General features: G+C 38.5%; 1 protein-coding gene across 1 annotated transcript in view; it reads right to left on the minus strand.

Annotated features, from left to right (window-relative positions):
- Positions 1-23,658, minus strand: part of LOC102218319 (cadherin-5-like) — a 45,726-nt gene extending 22,068 nt beyond the window's left edge. The window contains exons 1-11 of the mRNA XM_023327046.1: positions 22,676-23,658; positions 12,588-12,824; positions 12,097-12,370; positions 10,146-10,268; positions 9,841-10,008; positions 9,455-9,636; positions 5,716-5,823; positions 4,754-4,899; positions 4,544-4,677; positions 1,317-1,426; positions 1,058-1,160 (exon numbers count right to left, since the gene is read on the minus strand). Of these exons, the coding sequence (XP_023182814.1) occupies positions 1,058-1,160; positions 1,317-1,426; positions 4,544-4,677; positions 4,754-4,899; positions 5,716-5,823; positions 9,455-9,636; positions 9,841-10,008; positions 10,146-10,268; positions 12,097-12,370; positions 12,588-12,821 (1,582 nt within the window). The 5' untranslated portion in view covers positions 12,822-12,824; positions 22,676-23,658. The remainder of the gene's footprint in view (positions 1-1,057; positions 1,161-1,316; positions 1,427-4,543; positions 4,678-4,753; positions 4,900-5,715; positions 5,824-9,454; positions 9,637-9,840; positions 10,009-10,145; positions 10,269-12,096; positions 12,371-12,587; positions 12,825-22,675) is intronic.
- Between the last annotated feature and the right edge of the window lie 3,470 nt (positions 23,659-27,128).

Genomic DNA, 27,128 nt, shown 5'->3' on the forward strand with positions numbered 1-27,128 from the left:
AACCCACTGGGTGCCACTGAATATCGCCGACATATTTTTTTAATGCACCTATTAAACATTACTGTAATTGTTTAGCCTGGAATGTGCGTCTTCCCACTCACGTCTGTATTTTTGCCAGAGGTTTAACTTCTTAGAGAGCGGCTGGCAGGAGGGGAAGAGTGCCTAATTAGTGCTGTTCCTCTGTTATTGATCATTTCATACACAAACAGCTGTTAAGTATTTAAAATGCTGACCAGAAAAAAAATTCCCCACATCGTTTTTGCGCCACCTGTAGTGCAGCGCCCCTATGTTGCATACAGTGCATACCCACTTTTTGCGCCACTGTTTGTGTGTGAACTGATTGCGTCGTTTTAGGTGTTGAAACATGATAGCTGAGAGTTATCAGTCGCTATGATCGCTATGGCAACGCTTCTGTGTGTCATGTAGCCGACACAGAGCGAGAAAAATGAATTAGGAGTGGTTTTGAGTTGTTCTTCAATGGTTTTTCTCTCTGCTGTAACACACTGACCTGAATGAATCACAACTTCATCTCTAGGTTTTGTTTTGTTAACTGATTAGTTCTAGTGCAGCTGTGGCCACGGATGGCGATGAAAATAATCGCCTTTTTGCCCTCCAGCATTTTGCACACGCAAAATTTCCAGATGTAAACAATAAGATTTTATTCATTGCAACGTGTCTGCCACTCATAAAAGCTGTCCTCTTTTTTTCTAAAATAGTGTTTTATGCCAAAAGGAAAAAGATTAGTTCCCATTAAATTCATTCTGATGAGGGGAATTTGAGCTGACTTGTATGTCATTAAAAAAACTAAATAATAAAAAAAATATATAACAGAGAAACAGTGAAGAAACTGTGACCATCTTTATTCTCTGAGGAATAATGAAGCACCAAAAGTACTACAAAAGCACTCAGTTACAACTAACCAACACAGAGCCCTCTGCTGCCGATAGTTTCATCTGTTGCTTAGCAACAAGTTAGCGGGCCCTCTGCAAGTTCCTGTTTTTGCTTGGATCAACAGGTAAAGAAGCAGCAGAGCAAGGTAATTATTACAAACACTCACTGCCGTGGTCTCTGATGGAGAAGTTGGAGCTGGGAAGAGCAAGACTGAAAGTGAAGCTAGCTGCTTGATCGTCTTTGTCCGAGGCTCCCAAGATACCAATCACCTAAGAACAGGAAACAAGTAACACAGAGACTGTAGTAAGTTATGTCATACAAAACACCAGATAGAGAACATGAAATTGAGTTAAATGCAAATGTCTGTTTTCTGAAAACCTGAATCTAAACGTAAACAAAAAGTATTTAAAATGTTCTCCTCTCACCGTGTTTCTGACGTCGTTCTCACACACAAAGATATCATTGGCAGTCAGTTCAGGTGGATTGTCATTGACGTCCAGAACCGTTACAAAAATCTCAGCAAATGACGCCAGGCCTAGAGAGGAGAGACATTTCATCAATATCTGGGTGTTTTTGTGGTTTTATGTCAGCAGTCTTTCCATAAACTGCATTTCTGTAATGAACCAGAACATTCTTGCTTAGTTTTCTTCTGGTTTTGCCTTTCCTGTAATTTCTGTTATTTTTTCAACAGTGGCTTCCAGGAGAGCCAGCACACCGAGTAAACTCAGCTTCCTACTGACATGATGCCTCAACCTGTCGCCATAAATTAGGACAGTAAAATGTGGAATAAGTTCTGCCTTATGGGCGACACTTTGAGTCTGTAACCTTTCTACTACTTTCATATATTGGTGCGTACCGAAGCGCAGTGACCCAATATATATGACCCATGCATATACAATATATTTAATCTCAGCAAAGAGGTACATCTGCAATAGATTATGTCACTCAGGCCAAATCTAGCAAACGTAAAGTGAGACACTGCATTTGCTTAGCCACTTTGCTTTGTTAGCCTAGCTTAACAGCTAACTGTGAAAAGGGATTTAACACAAGTTAGAATAACACATCAACTTCAAGCCAAGTTTTATCAATAAAACACAAATGCAGATGAAGGTGAGACGATTGTTAGTTAAACCACTGATGTAGAAACACTTTGGCCTTTTTACTACAATAAAAGAAAACAACACACAATAACAATAAAGCTAACTTAATGCAGTTCTCTGATGTTATGTGCTCTACCATTTCGACTTCATGTCTTGGTTTCACTAATACTGCTACATGGGCTTGTGCAGTTTGTTACACTAGTTTCCATAGTAAGCAGACAATGGAAACAGATACTGTCCTGGAACATTGTCTGTTAAAGCGACCCGTTCTGCACCATCCTGGGCCTGGTTCAGAGGGACATCTGCAGGATAAAGTACTACAGACACAACACGGTCCAACACTGGAGGATAGAAAAATGAGACTGCTTGCCACAAACACAAGACACACTTGTACATCATGGTTGTTGTTACACTGGTGTGACGCAACATTTCACTGCAAAACACAAAGTCGTACATAGTTTTGGTTTAGCTTCTCACGTAAATATCTTTGTACAGTTGAAATGAGACAAAACTAATTTACAAGTGACTTTTCAACAAGTTATAGGAACTTGTTTTAAGTCAACAATTCCTCAATAATGATGAAAGGTGCTTCTACTGGTAGATTATTTCACTTATATCAAGTTTTCTCATAAGTGAAATAACCTGCCAATAGACATGTATGTTTTCATCCATATTGAGGAATTGACTTAAAAGAATCTGCTATATCTTGCTAAATAGTGACTTATGAGTCAGTTTTGTCTCAATTCAACTGTAAAAACATATTTTCCCTAGAGAGTAGAACAGAGATATTTGGTAAGATTTAGTGTTTTTGTAGGTGTTTGCAAAACACATTACAGGTGTTTGCGTTAAACACCTACAATGGGTGAAGGCAGTCTAGACCAATTTCCTCCTGCATACCGAAGCGCAGTGACCCATGCTGAACAGCTCTGTATAGTATATTGGCCTCTGTAATAGTAGCCACTGCTTAGTGATTGAGTAGTCTGTTCATTACAAGGCAGAAATTATGGGCGACACTTTGAGTCTGTAACCGTTTTAGTACTTTCATATATTAGTATGTTTCATTAAGGAAACATCTGCTGCATGTTGCATCTGCAATCTACAAAATTAAGGTAAAAAATGTATTAGGAAGCCTCAGAACATCTAAGTGGAAACAGTCATACTGCCACACTAGTTCATGACAGGAAGGTTTAACTCTAAAAATGTCACGAATTGTGGATGGTTTGACGTGAGCTAGAGACACAGTGAACTCAGATTATTGTTAAAATGGCAATTTTAATGGTGAGAACGAAGAGTACAGAAATCCAGGCAGCACAGGTGAAGGATGAGGCCAGGAACTCACACACTGGAGGACCGCAAAGACATGACACATGACTGCAAAGACAAATGACATAAGACAAGGATCGAACAGAGAGTAGGGGACACAGGTGAAGTTACATACACAGGGAGATAATCAGGGGAAACAAAGGACAGCTGAAAACAATCAAGGGGTAAACACGACAACACAGAGACTCAATTAACTGAAAAAATACACACAAAATCCAAATCCTCACAAAAAAATCAACACACTGTAATGTTTATTCAATGAAAAGCAACTAGAATAGCATCAAGTGTCAGTGACGATATGGTTTCATTTCATACATGAAACCTGATGGAAGTGAAGTCCAATCAAAGAGGTCCAATCAAAGACCGCGGGGCTCTCAGACTCTTAGGAGAAACAATTAAATTTAAAATCATACACTCATTGTATTTTCTTTTGCTGTTTGCAAACTATTTAAAATTCCTGCAGCGGAAGCTACAGGGGATTACATTATTGAACACTTAGCTAAAAAATTAATTGTCACTTACACAACCTCTAAATTTCCACAGAGATCCCAAATCTATTTGAATTTTTCTACTCATAAATATTAGATTTTGTGTTTTAGGCTCAGAGTCATGATCAGAGCTCTTGTTTACTATTTTCTTTAACGGATGGGTCTGGCAGTGATTAGCTGTGATTATAATTAGATATGATCAATTTGCGTCTGTGACGGATCTGATTAAGGTCAAGTGACTTAAAAGTTTTCTATTTGCGCCCTCTGTGTTTGACAGGTATTTTGTATTACCTGCATTTGCAACTTCTTTTGATTTGCTCCTCTACTGATAGTTCTCTTTGCTCGCTCTGTTTTTAAAAATATCTCCAGCACAAGAACAAGTTTTATATATGGAGGACCTAGTCAAAGCTCCGGGGACTGTTGTGACAAGCAGCTGAAATAAATCTCTGGATTTCATTCATTTGCTCATCTAAAAATACAGAAAGCTGTGTGAACAAAAAGACTTGCTAATGTGATTTTCCTGCTTAGTCTCCGATTCCAGAGCGGTGGAAGCAGGTGTTACAGCAACATGTTAAATCTGTGATAAAATCCCCGTTAATGTGTCACAACCTGACTGAAACAAACATACCGTCCGCTTTAAGCCCTTCTTCTGTAACAATTAACATTGTTTAAAGAAATGTATACATGTTCCCATGTTTATTTTGTGAGGACGTGTTGGTTCAGTGTTGATGTATGACGTACCACCGTTCTCCTCTTGTGCCTTAACTTTAAACATGTGTTGCTCCTCCACCTCTCTGTCCAGCCTCCTCATAACCGACAGCTGACCAGTGGTCGGGTCGATCCTAAAGGGTAAGCCCGTTTCCAGGATGGAGTACCTGAAAACAACGAGAGCTAGTGATCAGCAGGACAAGTGGCTGCACAGCTGGACCACAGCTGGAAGGGGAACCATACTCTATGCGCTTCCTGACTCCATCCGGGTCTCTGGCTTGAATTGTCCCCAATATTGTTTTTTCCATCTGCTCCTCTGGAACGCTGAAGTTATAGACGGAGCGAGTGAAAACCGGCGGCTCGTCCACATCCGTCACCTTGATGGTCACCTGCAGCATATTACAGAAGAGAAACGCCTTGATTTGGACATGATCTAAATACTCTACTTCACTTTCACCTCTGCTGCCCTTTTAGGTTCACAGTCTATTTATTTGATAATTTTACAGTCTGAATTCCCTCAAAACATCCCAGTTCAAACCTTTCTAAACTTAAACATCTTGATTTTATGGGACTATTTGTGACACTATCTCCAGCGCTCACACATTAAACTTTCATTTGTTCTTGCTTTGGGCTTTAAGTTTGATTTTCCTTTGTTTTTTGGCATTTAAACTTGATCTTGTTTAATAATCAGAAAAATAAGTGAAATGTCCCATTTTTGCTTTTGAATGAGGTTACATTTGACCCTCATTCGATCACGAGCTCAAAAAATACCTGTAAAAAGATGTTTGTTTCTTTATAACATTCTGACTTTATATGTTTTACATAATAGGATTTGAAAAACAAGAGAGTGGAAATTCAAGCAGGTTTTGACACTCAATGTTTTTTTTTATTTTCCATAATAATGCAATAATCCTGTATTGTGCAAAAATCTTTGTTTGACATTTGCTTCAAAATGAGAGGAAATTTAGATTTGGTTTAAGACTTTTGCACAGAAAGGTCTGCATCTAACTCTGTTTTCTGTGGCTGTATTTTGTGCTTGCATACAGTATCAATGTGTCTTCATTTCTAATACAGGGTGTTTGTGTTTTTTGTTGAATATTAACAAAATACAGAATTAAAGTTAGTGAGATCCAATCTCTAAATCAGAAATGTAAAACTTTCCATTTACTTTCAGCTCTGCTTATGCTAATTGATGAGGGGCTTACCTGTGCCGTTGTATTTGCGACATTGAGGTTTTCTGCTGGAGAAAATTGTAGCCGTTCATCCACCCTGACAGTGAAGGTGTAGTTATTCTGCGTCTCGTAGTCTAAAGCCTGCAGAGAGGAATGGAGGTGAGTGAGCCGCTGCTATTTTAAACGTCCTGATATCATGTCATTTGCACATTTGACGCCAATCTGCTCTAAAGCTGGATTCATCCTCCAGAGAGCATGTGAAAACATGAATGTTCTTGTTTTTGCTGAGCAGGAGCACATTTGCACCTCCATTTATTTGAACGGGAACGGCTGAGAACTTCAGGTGTGAAAAGGTTGCAAACGTAAAACAACCCAGGAGAATCAATCATTTACAAAACTTCAGCTAAAGCTTTTTCAAATATCCTGGTGGATTCCTCCTCCAGAATCAGAACTATAGTAGAAGTCATCAGAGTTTCCCCTAACTTTGAGCATCTTTTTCATTTATGAGACAATGTTCTCAGCAGAGTTCTAAAATAGAATTTGAAAAAAACACTGACATCATTCCAGGATGTTGGGTCACATTTTTAGAGTTTTAGTTTACAGCTGAGAAGTTGCTTCACACTTAAATATTAAAAGTATATATAATACTTTTAATGTTAGGGTTACATCTGTTTACATGTTAAACTACTACAGGGGCCAAACAGATGTTTCTGTCAGGATCTGTGTTTTTCTGTGTATTTTATTTCAAGTTTTCTGTGTTTCTGAGTCTCCGTGTTGTCCTGTCTCCCCTCGATTATTCCCAGGTGTGTCTTGTTCCCTGATTACCTCCTGTGTATTTAATGTCACTTCTGTCTCTGTGTCTTTGTCGGGTCCTTGTCTTATGCACCAGTCTGTTTGATGTCCCTTCGTTTAGCCTGTTGCTACGTTGAGCCCTGGCTTCCGCTCAGTCGTGCTGCCTGGTTTTGTGGATTGTTTTGGATTTGTTTATACCTCATTCTCATCATTAAAACCATCTTTTGTCATCTCATCCTGGTTCCACCGTGTTCTGCCTCACCACTTCACACCGCACCTCATGGCAGTTTCATAAATGTCATTAGATTAATATGTTAGATGACTTAAAGATCCATGTCTAGACACCTGCAGAGTTAGCCTTCTACTGCTTAGCACAACCAACGTCTTAATGTTGAGATGGAGAAAAATTAAATATTTGTTTTGCATAAAAATTACAAGCAGTCTAGGCCTTTCAGTTGTTGAACACCACTGCTGGTGTGGCCAGCGATGGTATCAGCCTGGCCACACCCATGAAAACTTTCCAGCTGAGCCGTACTTAATATCCTATTGGCTGACAGCTGAGTCAGCCAATCATCTTTGATTTTCTTTCCTTTTTTTTGGTTTTGATTGGATGTTTCCACAAAAATGGAAATAAGTAAGACTGTAGTTAGCTTCTGCAGTAGTGCTAACATGGTTTCCATTGAGTGTATTGATTCATATTAAGGTATGTTATCTATTAATGTATTAACATAGATATTGTTACAGAGCTATTTCAGCCATTCACAGGAAAATGTGGTGCCTAACCCCTGAAAATACGAGACTCAATGTGTGTAGACACTGTTTTAGTCAGTGATGCTAGCTATGCTAACAGTGCTATTCACAAATAAAAGCTGCTCAGTCATTTGGTCAATTCACTAAATATAATTGCAATGTAAATGATGTGTCAAAAGATCATTGTGACTTAAACATTTGAGTATTAAAGTCAATAAAAGTGAGCATGTGAGGAACACTGAAGCAGTTTAACTGAGTTAGCGTATACAACACAGACAATAAAATAAATACATTTGTGAATGTAAAACCATTCTAGAACAAAATATATCAGTAACAGCAGATATGTAAGTTCAGATTAAAAGACAGGTCTATTCTATGTGAACTTTTTTTAAGGTTAGACTTTTATTGCTTTATTTTTTCAACATGAAGCTACAAAATTATTTTGTTTCATCATAGCATCAACTTTGAATCTTTCCAAGGTTGCTAAAGACACAGCTTGACTTCAAGCTTTGGTACTACACACACTTTCTCACTTCCTAAAATGTTACATTCTAACCTCAATAGTGACAGCAACTTATTTTTCTTACTTGAAACATCAGAATAATTTTCTTTTTAAATATGTCACTGTTTCCCCACAAGAATTTTGAACTTAAAAGATAAAAACCAACATGTTCCTCCTTTGTGATTGTATTCCTAATCAAATAAGTTTTGCTTTACTCTGATTTTTATTTATCTTGAGCAAACTCTGCAATGAGAAGCCATTATTATCCTGTTTGTTATTTTCTTTCTGCTGTGTTACAACATCAAATTTTCATCTGCAAACAGGACAACACAGGTAGAAGGGAATATTCTGTTAACAGGATTATCCACAGTCGTAACGCTGCTCAGTCGAAGGCTATCAAAAGGCATTAGCAAACAGCTTAGCAGGAATGAAGAAGCCTTGGCGGCGGCGGCAGTGTGGACAAGAGCTGGGTTTATTTTGTGAATGCCGACGGTGAAGAAGATGAAGAGTAGCTGCAGAGCTGAGGGGCGAGTGAACAGATCAGAGCGCAATTTGGTGCCAGGCCAGCAAGGGAGCCAGTTATGACCCTGCTTATTATACAATAGTGCATCTTCAACTCTCTGAAGCCCTAAATACTTTATTCTGACAAATAAACCTCCAGAAATTCCTGCAGGGATAAATATCTTCTCCAACCAGAAGGAGGCGGCTCTAACACTGTGTTGTGTATTACTGCAAAAAAACGTCTCATGTTAGACGCAGGTTAGCATTTTACGCTGTCATTATTTGACAGTAGATGTAAGGAAGCGTGATCAAAAAAAAAAACACAATAAGGATGTCGGTGCATGGGTGTATGAGAATTTAAGAAAATCCTGTCAGGGCTCACTGCTATCATGCTTCTGCTCGACTCCTTCGTGTTTGTAATGTTTTGTGATTACAGAATGTATTTTTACTCTCGGGTTTTAATGTTCCTGCAAGAGTTTTCTATCAGTTCCTAGGCCTCCAACATTTCAACACCAGAGTGTTACAAATTCTCTGCGGTTTTCAATTATTTCATGGAGTAAGTTTAGAAGAAACTCATCCACATTTTGGATATGCAGCTGGAGGAAACAATTCATGTGAAACACACAGGCAGAGATGTTTTCTGTTTCTTCTCTTGGACATGTTTAAATCCATCTTGCTTGCATTTTGTTGCAACAGACAATATATTTCTGTAAGGTTTATTCGCCTTAAACACTTAAGTGTATCATCAGCTATGTGCGTATTTCACATTATACCAGTGGCCCCCCAAAGTGTGGGGCGTGCCCCCTGGGGGAGCGCCGTGCCATTACAGGAGGGGTGCGGGAAGCGGTATGGATGAAAAAAAAAACAGTTACACAAAAGTGTTTCACTGTAAAGATGGTTTGTAGTTTGTTTTGTTGCAACCTGAAGCGTGAAATAAACTTCAGTGGAGTTTGAAAACAAAATATGTATATAGGTTTATGTCTGGTTGAACCCCTTCATTGGGTGAAAGCCCAGACTGAGCACTGAAGTTAGATGACAATCTTTTCATAGTAAGGCAATGGTCAGGCTAATCCAGAACATTTCCAAACTAAAATTCCTCATTAACCAAGAATCTGAATGAATTGAAGCCTAAAGATTTAAAATCTGTTACACCACATTAACAGTGAATTAAAAACAAGACTGCTTTGAGACATTATCTGATCAGTTTCTCCCCTCCAACCCTCCTACCTGTTTGAGCACCAGTATGCAGTCGTTATCCTTACTGGGTTTGGAGCTGAATACATTCCCATTGCCACTTGGAATAGAAAAGATGGGCTGCTTGTTCTCGTCCTCGTCTAAGTCTGTTAACTCCAGCACGGCAATCTTCTCGTTAACTTTAAGGTTTTCTGGGACACTTATTTCATATTTTCCTTACGACAGAAAGCAAACAGAAAAATAACGCATTATATATATATACTGTACATACATACATATATACTGTATATATAATTATATATACTGACATTATTTATGTAGATATGGGAGAGTTGCATGTATTGGTTCTGTGAATTTCTTAAAGCAATTATATATATATATATATATGTTTGTTAAAGAGTTAGCTGACTGTTGCTTACTTTTGGTAAAAGATGCTATGTTGTCATTGGCGTCAGTGATGGTGATGGCCACTGAGGTGGTGGCAATGCAGCCAGACTCCCTTCCTTTCATGTCCTGAGCCCGGACCACCACCATATACTGACTCTTTGTCTCCCGGTCCAGGCTGCTTACCTTGGAGGTGATCACACCTGCCAAGACACAGACGAGGTGTTATCTTTGATGTCAGCTCTGACTCATGTTCAAGCACAAATAGTCTTACAGCTGTTAAAAAATAATAATAAAAAAATTGCAGGGTGAAAATGTTATAATGCTGCAGGGTGCCTACCTGTTTCATAGTTGATTTCAAATAAACCAGAAGTCCGGCCATTGGGCAGAGTGTACCTGACTTGTCCGTTGTCCGTGTTTGGGTCGTCTGCATCGGTCGCCTTCACTTGAACCACTGTATCCTCTAGAGGAGAGGAAGTGTAGTGATTTACACAATAATGCAGCAGATAATTGAATATTTCAGCAAAATCTTTCACATGCAGATAGATACAAGAACCTAACTCAGCCCAGACGTTAAGGTCTCCAACCCCCCCCCCCCCAAAAAAAACGATAGCCGCTGAAAAATTTAAGATGGCTGCCGTGGTCTTAAAAGAAAATAATTTTTTATTTTGAATTTGCAGATATTTATCAAAAATGAATATTTTCAGTGTCATATCATACATACCGGTAATTTAAATATTACATCTACTGACTATTGTTAGTGCAAAAACAAAATTTCCTTAACATTGGAAATGAAATTAATGTGTTTGGGGTCAAACCATGGCCTACATATGTTGAATCATAGAAATTATACGTTTTTCCCCAATTTTCCGTTTTCTTTTCCTGGTGGATATATTACAAAATGGTCACCATGGTTGTCGTGGAAAATATATATTTGCACTAAAATTGGCAGTAGTCATTGCCAGTGGTGGGCACAGCAAACCAAAAAGTTACATTCATTAGCCACTAATTCACTAGACTAGAATCTCAACTCTGCTCATGCTAAATTGCTAAACATATACTAAATTAACAGAAACTAATAATAAACTCCTAAACATGTAAAAAAATAAGAAACTTATGCTAAACTGTTAAATGCAATTTAAAAATAGCAAAAACTAACACTCAACTGCTAAACATAAAAAAAGCTATGTAGCGGTAGAAGATTAGTACCACTACAAAAAAAAACAGATTTTTTCCCCTTAGAGTTCTAGGGGAATTCTAACACTAACACTTGTGTTTAGCTAACACTAAACACAAAAACACTGGTGGAAGCTAACTAAACCACAAAACACATTTTAAAAATGAATAGAAGAAAACACTAACCATTAAAACTGCATAATCGATGTGTGACAAACTCGGAGTTACAATCTTTACCTCCTTCCAGTTGACAACACTTGTGTTATTCTCATCTGCAAAGTCCTCAGTTTGAGTTTTGGTGTCTGATTTAGTAGTAAAATATTATTAATTTAAAGTTCATGGATAGGATGAAGTTATTAAAATTGGTGACATTATGTGGCAATAATTGGTGTAAAAGGTTCAAAAACGGCAGCCATGTTGAAAATGGCTGACATGCTGAAATGTGGCTAATGGGACATATGGAAAACATACAAGCTCAGAGCTGAGCATATCCACACATGAACAATTTTACAGTAATATGCTGCACTATAATTGACAGCAATCACTTTAATATCTTTGAATATTGTATTATATTTGTATTTGTATTCAGCTCTCTTAATTTTTATACTTTTCGATGAAAGCCTTTGCAGCTCAAAGTCATCAGAAATGACCTGCTGGGCCCTCGGCTATCATTGATTGAACCACAAGCAGAATATGGCCCAGTCAAAGTCTAGACCAAAATCCATACCAGAATCTATAGCACCAATCTTTTAATACTTGCAGTTGCAGTTGTAGCAAAGTACGTTGAACAGAGATCAGAATGCCAATGTGTAGTATACTTTTTACATTTATATTTGTACATAAATTAAAAAAATCAAATTCTTTCCTTAGACGTTGCAATCAAGGGCTGTCTTGTGTTGAACTATCCAGTAAAATCCCCAAAAATTCATCAAATAAAGGATGTTATTTTTTTAGGCTCTGACATGGGAAACACAGGTATTCTGTTTTGGCTGTATGAATTAAGTGAAGAATATTAACTCAATCAGGCTACTGTCTATTCAAGATCTGTAAAACCAAATACATTATGTATCAAAGTGATTCATTTCTGTACTTCCTCTGCTTGTGGTCCAACATACTTGTTCTCTCCATGACGGATCCTTTGTACTCTTCTTGAAAAACTGGGCAGTTATCGTTGATATCGTTCACTTCAATAGCAAATTCCCCAGCGTCCTCTATCAACAGGCCGTTTCCATCGTACATCCTGGCCGTCAGATGATACAAGGCCTTCTTCTCTCTGTCCAGACGCTCCTTGACATACAGGTTTCCTTTGTTGTCCACAATGAAGGTTTGGTTCACTCCTTCACCTTCTATTGCAAACGTCCTCACTGCCACTTTTCGGTCTGACCGGAGCTATAAAAGAACAAGGACAATACGACGTTCATAACACATACCAAGATATTCTAGATATTTATTAAAAAACTAGAACTCAATGCCCTATATTGTTGTATGGCATAAGACAAAACAAAAACACAAATGTTTCTGCTTTAAGTAAGAAAACAGTGCACATAAACAAAAATATAGTCCCAAAAGTTATAAAAATCCTAGATTAGAGAGGTATAAACCATACCTGTCCTATCTTGTAAGGGATGGGTTCCTCTCTCTCTTCTGTCACAGAAATGGTATTCCACAACCAATCCCTCTTCCGTCTGACCAGCACCGGATGGGACTCTTTCTTCACAATGTCAACCGAGTCTGGTCTTTCTGGTACCATCCCAGGAAGACCAGTGTCTGGAGCGACGATGACAAAGAATTGGAGCGCCAAAGTGAGAAGGAGTCCTGTCTGCACCTGGAGCCACGCCATTGTCTAAAAACACATCAAGACAGGATCAGGAGCAGGGAGATGAGAGAATGGGGTGATGAAAGGAAAGGATGAGTAAAGGAAGAGGCAAGGCAGTAATGAGGGATGGAGAGAGGAAAATAGAGAAGAAAGGAAGAGTGGAGATCAAATTAAAACCACTTATCAGCTGTGGACAGATCCCTTCACTGTGCCTGGGCGAGAATTAGAGGCAAGGCCAAGGACTCATTGTCCCATTACGGTCTATGGCTGAGCTCGAGGTCTAGCTATCATTTAGGTCCAGGGCTCTTAAATCTTTGCAGCTTGGGACTCACATGAAACATTTAGCCTCTCACCAAGAGAGCTGTACTGAAAGCTTTTCACCAGAGTGGTCATTTGGGGATCCATTAAACATAGGCCTGTGACCTAAATTAGGTCCTGACATATTGGCTTTAGTGAGAAAGAGAGACTGGCAGACATGGAGAGATGACATTAAAGAACACTTTGGACGCCTGTTTTAATCAGTCATTGAAATTTTGAGTTTGTGACAACTGTTTTTAATACAGCAAAAATAATTCAGGGTTTCCTCCAGTGTATTATAAGCCTGGCAGGGCACAGGGTTTACCTGTGAATCGCCAGGTTAAGCATCGCTTATTTATTTAAGTTTTTTCTTTTAATGTTTGCATTTTTAAGACTTTATAGTTGGTGTTCAGGTATTAATCTTCCAATCTTTCAATAGCAAGTGATATTTTCAAATTTCCTGTCAACTTTAAACGTTTTTTAACTGGAAAAATAGGACAGGCCGCTGGATGTATGACTGCCCTGGCACCCAACCACTGGGTTGGGTGCCAGGGCAAGTTTTCTGGAGGAAACTTTGTAATTGATTTGTAATGTAAGGGATTTGAGACTAATGGTTTCCATTTAAAAGATGGATTATTTTGGTATATTGATTTGTTTTAATATATAGATTATAGTAATTTGTGTTTTTAGCATAAGATTATTTGGGAGATTGCGTTATGTCAGACGCACAAACAGCCACAATCTGGCTGATTGACTCTAACATTTTCCCTGATAAAGCTCTATGTTGAGAATTCAATCTCAAAGTAGCACAAGTCTAAAAGAAGCAAAATTTTTATCATGATACTCTGTGATTTATGAAATTTCTGTGTATCATTCAGTTCCACCTTTGTATTCACATGTATAACTAAACTTCATCTAATAAGTTCTTCAAAAATGTCAACCGATTCATCTAATCTCTTCCACAAGTCTGAGATGGTAAGGAGGGAAATTCAGACATACTTCTGGACAATGACAGCATCCAGTTAATTCTGGAAAATTTCAAGTTTTTTCCAAAGCCACAAGGGAAATCTATACATCCAGTGTGTTCTGGGTCTCTTCCCTGTAGGATGTGCCCTATCAATACATAGGAGCAGTGAATAGTTCATGTGTATTGGGATCAACACTGTGAAATCCACAGTTTTTAGCTGTGTCAGGACAGGGTGCATTACTTTTGTCCTGATGTTATCATCTCCTTGTATAGCTATTTGTTTTTAGAGACTTGCTAGTTTTACGCACTCAGTCAAATTGATTGTGTCTCTTTAAACCATCCATCCATCCATCTTTTAACACCCTTGTCCCTAGTGGGGTCGGGAGGTGCTGGTGCCTATCTCCAGCTAAAGTTCCGGGCGAGAGGCGGGGTCACCCTGGACAGGTCGCCAGTCTGTCACAATCTCTTTATATTATTAAAACAAAAAGCAGATATGAAACACTGTGATGTAGAGATTATGATGACTTCCAAAGTTTAACAACATTATAGCAAAATGTTTCTGAATATGTTCAGTCATACCCTGACATATTGAAAAAAAAAAACTAACACAATGGTTCCTAAATTATTATAGTTAAACTTTCAAACATTTTAGACGCCTTTGCAAATTCTTGGCATCACCATATTTAAAGGTTTTGTTATAACAGATGTTTTGGTAAACTGTAACACACTTTAGAGGATTAGAAACTTTGATTAACCTGATTTATTCTGATTGAAACAAAATTAAATTATTGAATAATGATATTGAATTAATTTGAGTCCCTTTTGAGTTCATGGATTTTGACTGGTTACATGTGTCTTGCATAATTTTTTTTCTGCCTCCAAGCTTTTTAGTTTAATTAAACTTAAATAAATGTATACAAAATACCAGCAGCTGTGAGTGGAGTTGCTTTTTTGCAGTGTGCTTATGTTACCATGTCTGTTTACTTCGTCGTTCTCGTGTCTACCCCCCCAACAGGCTCTATCTAATAAAGCAGAAATGCCAGGGAAATAATCTTCAAAACACTTTAGCCTTTCTGCTCTGAACTGCAGCTGATTTGTCAGCGCAGCCCAGTCCCATCCCAGTGGACGGATTAGAGCATCTTATTGTCTCGCAGCCATTAGCAGCAGGGAGGGAGAAAGAGAGATTATGGTGAAGGGATTATTCTGGCGCAGTTCTTCTCTCTCTAATGACCTAATCTGGTATTCTGCTGACCTCCCCTCACCTCTTCACACAGCTCTGCAGAATTAAGCACTAACAAAGATTCAGCAGTGTTTTGTGGCCTTTGCCTGACTTCCTTTTGTTTACTTTTTATACTGTTTTCTTTGTTTGGGATTCCATTAACTGAATGGCATTGTATTGTCCTTTGTTGCACTTCACTGCAAACTACAAAATGCAGGAGCTGATTGTGAACCCTTATGTTTTTATGATTTTATTCCAGTATAGCTCCAACATATACTGAAAGTCAAAGCAAGCAGGGTTTTGAAAGATTTTTTCATGTTTTTTTTAATTTGGACTTTGTCTGCTTTTCACTAAATTTCCATCCACCTTTTGAACCAGATTGATTATAAATGATGAAAATTGACAAGCTGATTACACTATCAGTATGTACAATAAGCAGTATCTAAAATGTCATGCCCTGAAGAAATCACAATTAAAGAGATTGATCATCCCTCACTTCATCATCTCCTCTATGTCTAGTTTTATGCCAATAATTCAGAAGCAATGGACCTGAAGATGCTGAATATGATGTCTTTGTCAAACTGTGTTGTGTTTAGGAATTTCATACAAAAAAGGTGGAAAAAGTACAGATTTATTCCTCTGGCACAAGAAAAAAAAAGAATTTAGTTTTAAATGGCTTTTCCCGGTTTACTGAATACAAAATATCATCTCGTTACCTTCCCAAAATAATACCCTAAATCATTCTTTTGCCAAAAGGTGAGGTAGGCAAAAACAGACTTTTGGCAAAAAAAAAAAAATTATAATAATAAAAAAGACTGGCCATTAGGCAACAGTATTTCATAATGACTGAATGAAAGTCACCTATATATGGTCATCTGTATGGTCATTGTGAACTGGGGATGTTGCCCCATCAGAACGATAAAACTGTTGTTTCAGAGCAGACATGTTCCAGATAAGGAACTGTGCGTCTCCTTCCTTTCATCATGTTCTGAACAAATAAGGTAATCAGACTCTGTTTTGAGCATGCTGGATTTTTAACACCCAGTCATCCTTGGATAACTTTCTAAAGAGAACAGAAAGTTGAAAGATCTACAGGCATTACTATTTTAAAAGAAAGCCTTTAATTTTCGTGAAACTGAATAAAGTTTTGATTTAAGCTAAATATGTTTAGTCTAATTTATTGTTGTAAAGCAGCTCTTTGTCTTTTCTTAATAAAAAAAACACCATTATGTACATTTAAAAAAGCCATCCTACTCTTTGATTGATACAACTATTAATGCCATATTAAGAAAAACAAAATTATGAGAATAAAATAAAAATAATGAGAATAAAATTGTAGTAATAATAATAGAAGTCATGATATTCTGGCAATAAAGTTGCAATATTATGACTTTATTCTCATATTATTTTGACTTTATTCTGGTAAATGTATTTTTATTTTCTTATCGTGGCCCTAACACTCCTTTGTAGAATTGTATGATATTTCTATTCTAATAACTGCACAGTATTTTTCTGTTATGCACAACCATCACTAGGGTTTACAGAGAATGGTTAGAAAAAAATAAAATATCCAGTGAGCGGCAGTTCTGTGGACACAAATGCCTTGTTGATGCCAGAGGTTCAAGCTGATAAAACGGCAACAGTAACTCAATTAACCACTTGTTACAACCAATGTATGCAGAAGAGCATCTCTAAACGCACAACAGATCAAACCTTGAGACTGATGGGCTACAGCAGCAGAAGACCACACCGGGTACCACTCCTGCCAGCTAAGAACAGGAAACTGAGGCTACAATTCACAAAGGCTCAAATGGACAATAGAAGATTGGAAAAACATTGCCTGGTCTGATTGAGTCTCGATTTCTGCTGAGACATCCGGACAGTGGGGTCAGAATTTGGTTTCAACAACATGAAAGCATGAATCCATCCTGCCTTGTATCAACGGTTCAGACTGGTGGTGGTGGTGATGGTGTGGGGGATATAACCGATGTGGATAAAAGGCAAACAACATCCGTGTTGTTGCTTCTAGAACTGAAATCATTAATAGGCATTATATCCATTCCTTGGCGACTTCTAATAATTGACAGGTTTTTTTTTAGAAACCTGAGTAGTGTAAAACATTTTTGTTCATTTGATGCATTGAGTCATGGTATTAATAATCTTAGTTTCTTAACTGATAATTCATTGTTTGTGGCTAACTTACAGCATCAACCATTTGACAATTTTCAGCTGATTTATGTCAAACTACATCTTTCATTAACCACTTTATAACAAAATAGGTCAAATGGACAGTTTCAAAACTTTTATCATATTTGCAAAACATAAAATCTGAAGCCGTTTTCTTCCGTTTACTTCTCAGAGGCCTGAGGCCTTTTCCCTGCATGGGCATTTTTAAAAACACTACTTCCTTCTCTTTTAAGAGTCAGTGTCCACTCTTCGTCCATTATAGGCACTAGGAAGTGTAAACACTGTACCTTCTGGGAAATACCACTGGTCTGGTCATTTCTGGTCATTAGTGAGCTAACGCCCTTCCTGCATTCAGAGCTTCTATTGCTTCACACTGGCTTTCTCTACATGTCGTGTGATATGGACTCTTTCCACCACTTTGATTTTTTGCTGTTTTTAATGTGGTTTTTGTCCCAGGTTGGGCACTTCTGTCAGCCCTCCCATAATTTCCAGCTTTAAACTTGTTGAATTTTTCAAACTGAAAGGTGTATTTTCTATTTCTGTCTTCTCTCAATCATTCCCTTTCTAACCTCTACCTCTTCACATCGCTCATTTAGCACCTTGTTCACACTTTCCGCTGCATCTTGAAAGCAGATTTAGCGGGTCAGCGTGAAGGATAAACACACCACCACTTTCACCTTGACAGACTCTGAATTCCAGCCCACGTTAAAACTTTCACTGCCCATAAAAATGAGTAAATTCTGTGAAAAATACAAGAATTGTAAAGAAAAAAAAAAGGTTTAAATTTGACTTATTTTTTTTTAACATTTTTAAACTGTGATGTTCAGGACCAAAAAGTTAGTTATTAAAAGAATTTTTAATCAAAGCATCTCTTAGATTTATGCAGAATAAACAACACCCTGAAATATCTGTAACTGTATCTGTACGTTGTCTGCGGTGGAGGTGTGGGAAGAGGCAGACACTGGAGATATAGCCGTCATTCTCAGTGAGGCTGTGTGACTGACAGGTCTGACCCAGTTTTCCAGTGGAACCACAGGCTAAACCAAACAAACTTCACATGGCCTTCAGCAACTGGTGACATTATGAAGTCTTAACGTTTAACTTGTGCTATCGTTTCTGTTTTAATGATGGCAATATGTTTGATTTCACGTGAAACATGATTTTTCACGTGATGTTCTTACACGTGAAGAAACGTGTAAGAACAACATCGGCCATTCCTTTTGTTTATTCTCAACTGGATTAATGTTTTTTTTTGTCTTGCTCTTTGAAAAGAGAAACTTATGTATGTTCGGCCTTTATAAATCTTCATAAAGTTAGTCTTTGTCCACACTGATGTAGGCCTATTTCTGAAGAATTGCAACAGTTCTTGTTTGACTTAAGATGATGTAATCACTGTCAGTTCTTTCTTCTGTTTGTCTAATTTGAGTACAAATAAAGACTGTTGGTGTGATTTTTACATCAAAAGACTGACAGATTGTACTTTGAATGCAAAAAGCTTGCTGACAAACATGGCAAAGCTTTTTACACAACTGCTCAAAGAAGCAGCTTAAGGTACTAAATGAAAGTTTTCTTGAGGTTGTTTGTGGGCTATAAGCAGTTAATATCTATCTTACTGTAAATAACCTTTAATGGTATCTCTATTCAATATAAATTCAGATTGGTGCTGGCAGCTAAAGTTAAAGCCTAGTCCAGAAGGGGCTAAAATCAAAACGGACTTCTACCAACATCAAACAAATTAAAATTTAAAAATATCAGAGTAGCTTATTCAATCGATGGTTTATGACCTTTTAAACCGTCATCACAATTGCATCCGATGGTTGTTTACACCAGTAGAAGAGGCGGTGTACCACCAGTAACCTTCCTGTTCGAAGCATGATCTGACTGTGGAAATGTAAAGCATTTCTGGTGTCAGAGATGCTGGACTGAATCAGAGCAACAAAAACCGCTATTAGCGATATAAAGCGATTAAGTATTTCTTTACATTTTTGCATTTGTACTTTAAAAGATGATGTTCAGTCAATGTTGTAGAATTCGTGAAGTGCCACTGATTTCATGAGAATAAAAAAGATAAAGAGTTTAACCGTTTACATATGAAACTTCAAGGAAGTTAAAGTGATGTAGCTTCTTATTGAAATTCCAATTTCAGGTGATGTTTTTGCTTTGTGGACTTATAACTGGGAAAATCCAACTTTTGGCAACAACTGGAACATACCAACCTTGTGTTTAAGTAAATGTAAAATTCTTACATCACCTGACTTTAACCATCTATTCATCCATTTTCTGTACACCCTTGTCCCTATTGGGGACAAGGGTGTACAGAAACCCTTTCGTGAATGTTTGGGCTAGAGGCGGGGTTCACCCTGGACAGGTCGCTAGTCTGTTGCAGCCCTGACTTTAGCCACTAAAACAAATTTCACATTGATTTACTTTTATGTAAAGCTTTACACATTCTTTTTTTTCCAGTAGTAAGAACCACAAAAATAGCAAAACTAACTGGTTTTCTGAAATGTAACTGGAGCATTTAAATGTGACACCATTTCCTGTGACTTCAGGGACAAATGAAATGCAGCGTGTCGCAGACCAGAAACACTCTACGTGTTCTCCTCGGTGTATTCTTAGTGCATGCCAAATTTAGATCGAGCTTTCCAGCACTCCATCCATGATGTCTGTAGTTTTCAAAGGGTTGAAAATTTGTACTCGTAAATTGTTGCATAACTGTAACTGTGTAGCTTGTAATCATATCTCAAACTTCTCACAGATAAAACCTCTGATTTCACATGTATGTTTGATTTGAAAAGCAAGGAACAAATACAAATCCTAAATATATGCAGGTTTATTGTGAAATTTACAAATTCAGACTTGTAAGCATACATTTTTCAGCTTAGCACATACAACACCTTCTAAAACTATTTTCAATTATTTTTTTCATAAAATAATCCTTTGTTGCTGTAACTAGCAGTTGGATGTTTCTGAGATGGCCCTGCCCCTTCCTAGACAAAAGCTGATTCTTACCAACTGATGTCATCAACAGAGGGACGTACTGCAGATAAAATATTAACAGCTTTTAATTTTAAAAAGCGATTTTAATAAAAGCTTCAAAAATCCCAAACTATCCCGGTGAAGACAGCTCTGGACAAAAACATGTAACCATGGTAACAATTTTAGTTTCTCTGATTTTTAAAAATGATTCCCAACAAAAATGTCAAGAACTTATTTGCAGAGAAAAACAATACTGGTTTTCTTACCAAACACAAGAATTATATGATAATAATTGTTAAACAACACAGTACTTATATTAGTTTAGAAATTGCCTTTCATTGTGCTGCTGAGTTCAGCTGATCACCAAGACCTCAAGATAATGCCTCCTTTGGTCAAATTCAACATACAGTACATTCTAATGTAGATATATCTACAATGATCTCAAAATATCTTAAAAGTTGATGCTTACAAAAAAGGCATACTTTATCTTAATGTTTGAGAAAGCATTTCTTTGAACACCACTGATTTTTTCCCTCTTTGGGTTTATTTATGTGTCAGTGTTGGTGTTAGCGTGTGTCTGTCACTGAGAGTAGAACAGGTTGAATCACTTCTAACAATCTGTCTGCCAGCAAGTGATAGCGACACACAAACACAGACGCTGCAAGTCAAATCAGGCTAATTAGACTTTCACTCTGTCCTGAAGGATGTCTGCCAACTCCAAAACCGACGCTAATTATGCCATCTCTGCCCATCTTTTATTCCTCAAAAATCCATACCCTACAGCTTAAATCAATGCATTACAAGAAAAAAGTGCTGTAAACAATTCTTAGCATTAAACAGATGTTGAAACATGACCTTTAAGTTTCATTTAAAGCCTTTCAAAGCCAAAATCAAAATATGGAACCCTTCAAAATTCTTCCTTTTTTACTTAAAACCTTACTGAGTCCTTTCTGTATTAATGGAAGTGGAAACCAATTTGCCAAACAATAAATAAATATTGTATAACAGGCCAGAGTTTAGTATGCTATGAAAAAAAGAAGGGGAAATGCAGGTCAGTCACTGAGAATAAACCTTAACTGGGTCTTTCAGCAGTAATCAGTGACTTGAGCTGAACTAACAGCACCACAGCTGGACAGCTTGTCAACCTCACTGACATATATCTGAATGAATTAACGGCTGTAATCATGAATCTTGGGTATGTGTGCGAGTTGAGTGAGCACACGTGTGTGTGGGCGTGCGCGCATGTATGTGAAGTCTCCCAGATGGCACCCAAAGGATTTTCCCTGATAGTTTGCTCTTCAGGAATTAAACCACCATGTTTAGTTGGCAGCGGCAGCTTTCCATGTAACAACTAAATCAAATCACTTCTGTCGCCCTCTGGAGAAAATCCACCACAGAGGAGTGAAGATTACCACAGACAAAAACAACAACAACAAAAAAAGTGAGGTAATTTCTGAAACCTGTGCTAAAATCTGTGTTGGAGGCGTTATTTCTCCTTCCGCTCTGCCAAGAAACCACAAAGCTAATAAATTAGGACTCCACTGCATATCAGGGAGTGCTTCATCTGACAAAATGACACCACTCAGAAGACAAGATCGTCTCCAATTGTTAAATATTAGATGCGTGTCATCAATACTTCATAGGTGAAGCCAACTTGAGCTCTCGACAGCCGCGACAAATAGGTTTCCTCGCAAAATGTAGGAACTCTTCAAAAGCGAGCAGCCGAGGTCCCTCCTTGTGGATTTAGTTAAATTTCTTCCTGCTGTGTCTACAAATCAGCCCATTTCATTTTAATGGGCCTCGGCCGTCCGTCTCCAGGAATGACAGTCCATCCCTGGGGATGGCACAATTACTGCATTCAAATCCACACCAAGCTGTCCAAGGCCATTGCCGTAACATATGTGACGAGTGACAGGTGCTGACAACCTGTCTGGGAAGGGGTTATCACTGTCAGCTACAGTTATTTTGGTGCCTTCTCTGAGACGATTTTTCCCCACTATTCATCAGCATTTCGCCCCGGAGTGCATGAGAAAGTGGCCTGGAGCATTTTCAAGGGATCTGGGTTACATTTTTCTGGCGTCTCTGCAGTACGTCGCTCTTCAGTCAGAAGTAAAATGTATATTCACAGGCCCATTTGCTGAACAGGGATGCTCTGGTTGGAACACTTTATCATGCCCACAGAGAACTCCTAATTTACCTTCATAATTGAGATGGAAAAAATTAACTGACCTGGTTTGACTCTTGTCTTGGTGAAGCCCAAATCCTCTAGCGATTGCGTACTTGATCGATGATGCTGAAAGTCTGCTTTAACTCTAGAAACAGGTGTTTTCATCAATGTAAGAGATTTCAGCTGAAGTAGCTATTTCCTCCAAAGCCTTTGACTGAACCTTTTCCGGGAATCAGAAAGTCTGTTGAAGTCTCTTCAACAAGTATCGCAAAGATATAATTCCAAGGACACTTCCAAAGTCAGATCCCAGAATATTTAAGAATTAGATTATTGAAGAACCTCGGCTTTTGCTAAGACTTTGGGCTTTAAGCTTACAAGTAAGAAAAAAAGTCCAAGTCACTCCAAATCGGGAACCTGTGGGTCTGTCTTCTGGGTTCAGACCGATCAGAACCGCTGCTGGTCAGATTTTGATCTGGTATTTCTTCAACCGGATGACGTCTGACTCGGCTAAACAGAAACTCCAGGTTCTGATGTTTTTTAGAAAAAAGTCAGATTTCTAGTTTTTTGGTGTTTTATCACCAAAATGTCTTTCTCCTTTTCGTCCTCAGGTTGTAGAGGGTTTTTCCCCCCTCAAGTGTGAATCCAACAGGTTCTCCGTCTCAGTTTTTTCCCTTGCTCTTCTTCTCGCAGACTGCTCTGATGTGGTTTTCTCATTCCCAACATCCAAAAACTGTTGAGCCACAGCTGTTCGGCTCCAGTCCCCTCTCGCACAGGTCACTGCCCACTTCCTTTTTCCTGTTTTGTGGTAACGGTCTTCTCTGCCGGTGATCTCTGCTACTGCTCCTTTTTTCGTATCCTGGAAAAAGCAGGACAAAAACTTAGAGAGACTGGCTCCCCTGGTGAGGAAAGGGGTCGATGGAAAGAAGGCAAAAAGAAAGCAGCGGGAAGGCAGAGGGGGAGCGCATATGTCAGAACGGCTCAAAGATGCACAATGAAGGCAGAGAAAGCAGCCAGCCCATGCTCGTGAAGCAGACGGGGTGAGGGAGTGTGTGTGTTTGAGGAGGGAGAGGAGAGGAAGTGTAATAGAGAGTAAGGTGAGAGAGGCACTATTCTCCTCAGTCCATCTCAGAAAAGCAGAGAAGAGAGGTGGTGGGGATTTATGATTCATGTGTGTGAGATAAGGATTAAGTTAAACAGGTTATTGGGGATAATCCTCAGAGATTTCCCCACGAGACTAGTAAATATTCCAGGGGGCTGACTTTGAGATAAGAGTTTGTGTGAGTGTTACTGACAAAGTGATCTTGTCTAAGCCTTGAAATGAGATGAGATGAGCAGGACTTTTGCCACACACAAGGAGACAAACATTTTCCACCTCACACCGACTCCCCTTTTGCTACTTTTGGGGCTGCTGTGTTTGTCAATAATTTAGTGAATTGAAATGTGTGTTTTCATATGAAACCTCTCCCTTGGGAACAACAGTCCAGGCTTTTCCCCCTCCCTTCTCCCTCCACAGTCTTTCCCATGTTTGCTTTTATTGTTTGCACTTTCAGCTCTGTTCCAACATCTCCAATTCTAAGAAAATGTTCATAACATCTGGGAGTAGTTGTGCCTCATGACATGCATCAAGGATTTGTTTTGAGTCTGTGTATGCAATTGTTCTCACAGCTTTCTGAGTGAGGCCGTTCCAATTCATAGTCAGCTCCATATGTTGACACAGCGTTTGGCTTTTTTTTTTACCCCTCCAGGGGGTCTTTTTGTGGGCTCTACTGTCCCTTATATGAAAATAGGCTGACAGGAAAGGGGGAAGGAGAGGGGGAAAGACATGCGGTAAATGTCGCCGGGTCTGGGAGTCAAACCCGCGACGGCCACATCGAGGACTCGAGGCCTCCAAACATGGGTCGCACTATCCCCTACGCCACCACGGCACGCCCAAGCATTTGGCATTTTTATACAGGCAAGCAACTCTTAATACTCTAATTTCAAAAACATCTTGCATCAGAGACTAAAGATGAGGATTAACGTGTATCCAAGTTAGTGTCATGAATCAGGTAGTTGTTGATGGTGAGGATGAGAAGTGGTCAGACAAAAGTGTCTGTTTAAGTGCAAAAATGATGGTTTTAATGATAATCTTAAACGTTACAAAATCCAGGCAGCACAGGTGAGCGATGCGCAAGGAACTGAGACACTGGTAGCACTGGAAACACACAGGACTGACACACGACTAAGAGCCAACAGGGAACAAGAGGTGGGTTTAAATACACAGTGACTATCAGGTAACACGACAGACAGCTGGGAACAATCAGGGGCAGACATGACAACATGGAGACTCAATTAACTAGAAACACACACACAAAAACCAAATCCTAACAGTTAAGTGTCCTTACAGCTTGGTGTTAGGACACAATCTGTTCCCAGGAGTTTTATTAAGTTTAGAAAAGATACAAACAAGAACAGTTTTATAAACAAAAAACATAATTTTAGCTCCAACAAGGCAATTCTTAGAGTTGTAAAGAGTGATAAGCTGAAAAATTCTGACGTGTTTCAGCTTTCCATTGGAGCTTAGCTATATTTATTTTAGTAATATTGGAAAGTTGGCTAGAAAGCAGGATCTACTCAGTTGCAACTAACTCTGGCTAATGATAAGAGTTAGAATCTCAAACATTCGATTGTTTCCCAACCCGCAAAACATCATGGGTAGCATGCTGGGCTGACCACAACCCTCTGTGATGTGGATCCTGTTACTGTAAGGATTCTTCTTTTTTATGACAGTACTGATGTGCATTACTGCCATCTACTGGAGTGGAATGTGGACTAGGATGCTACATAATGCTAGCTATAATGCTACATATATATATATATATATATATATATATATATATATATATATATAAACTTTGCCTTCTTAAGGTATTTCATTAAAAGAAGTAGAAGTAGAAATTTTGTCAAAAAATTCTTGTATATTTAACTGTAATCTATTGTCTTGTAGTATACTAATTCCCTTCTCTCAACAGAATATTTGGAACAGAACAACAAAACATGTTTTCCTGTCTCTTCAGTAAAACATGTTGAAAACAAAAATCACATTTTCCTGTTGGATGTTACTGTAATGATTTAGGTTTCTGAGTTGTTTTCTAGTTAATTTAGTTCCTGTGTTGTCTTGATCCCAGCTGTGTCTTGTGTTCCCTGATTAGCCCTTGTGTATTTAATCCCACCTGTGTCTGTATTTCCTGTCAGGTCCCTGTCATTAGTCATGTCATTGCTGTCCAGTCATATGAATTTCCCAGTTGCTACCAGTATCAGAGCTACTTGCCTTTTGCTCATCTGTGCTATCTGGACTTTGTACTCTTTTAGGACTTCATTAAAACCATAATTTTTCCACTACTACTTGAGTCCACCACATCCATCCTCACCATCAAACAACCACACTTCATGATAGAAGGACCCGAACAAACTAATGATGAGGTTCACTATTAAAAGGCAGTATCTACAATATGAACCCAGCGAAACTTGAAAGCCTTCAACAGGCTGTATGAGAATTTTTAGGCACAGTTGCAAAACCTTGCTCCATTCAGAGACGTTTTGAGGTAGCCACAAATTGTCTTGTTGCTCTGAGTAATTGGTCTCGTATCTTCTCATATGGATTTCACCAACCTGATAGAGGAGCTAGCCTCCAAGAACCCGAGCACAGGTGCTGCTGGTGCTCCAGGTCTTTCTCGTGGCTCCTGCCGGCCTCCGGACCAATCTCCAGGCCGATCTCCTGGACTTCCTCCTGCGCCGCTGGACATTTTACAGCAGGCTCCTGACCGTATTGTTTAACTGGCTGAATTATTTTGTGTCTTTTCTTTGTGTTTACTTTGGACTCTGCAAAATGTAAAAACAGTGTTTTCTGCAACAGCCTAAAGCTACATTTACATGAGACCGCTGGCAGGAAATTGCCAGTGTTTTTGGATGTTTGAGAAAAGTTAGAAGCAAGACATACGGATTAGTTCAGAGAACATCTTGTAAAGATCGGCAACTCATCACAGGGCAACACAGAAACAACTTAACAAATAACCATGCACACACTCACTCCCAAATGTACTTTGGAGAGTGTGAGAAAACAAACGTTCCTCTTCTACACAGATTTATGATGACCTGGAACCATTTATTAACAACTGAAAACAGCTGGTTCAACTTAACTAAGACCATTAAACAATGTTTTCTATATTCTTAAAGTGGCTTTTTTTAAACTAGTACTCAGTGCTAGGGAAGTGCTAGATTTTAAAAATGCCTTGTTTTCATTTCATTCAATAAACAAGCCTATCTGCTGTTTATAACCAAAATGTGGAACTAATAGCATATGTGGAGTTTGTAGCTAACATTTCAGATGAGTTAACCTTAACCTTTACACAGCCAATATGCATGGGCTGTGCAAATTGATGACACAGTCTGCCATCTAACACAACTCAGTTCTCATAATTTTTTTCTGCTTTGTGTTGATAGGAAACTGTTTGATCCTTCACCTTGTCCATTCAA

This window comes from Xiphophorus maculatus, chromosome 22, assembly GCF_002775205.1.
Source record: "Xiphophorus maculatus strain JP 163 A chromosome 22, X_maculatus-5.0-male, whole genome shotgun sequence".
NCBI lineage: Eukaryota > Metazoa > Chordata > Actinopteri > Cyprinodontiformes > Poeciliidae > Xiphophorus > Xiphophorus maculatus.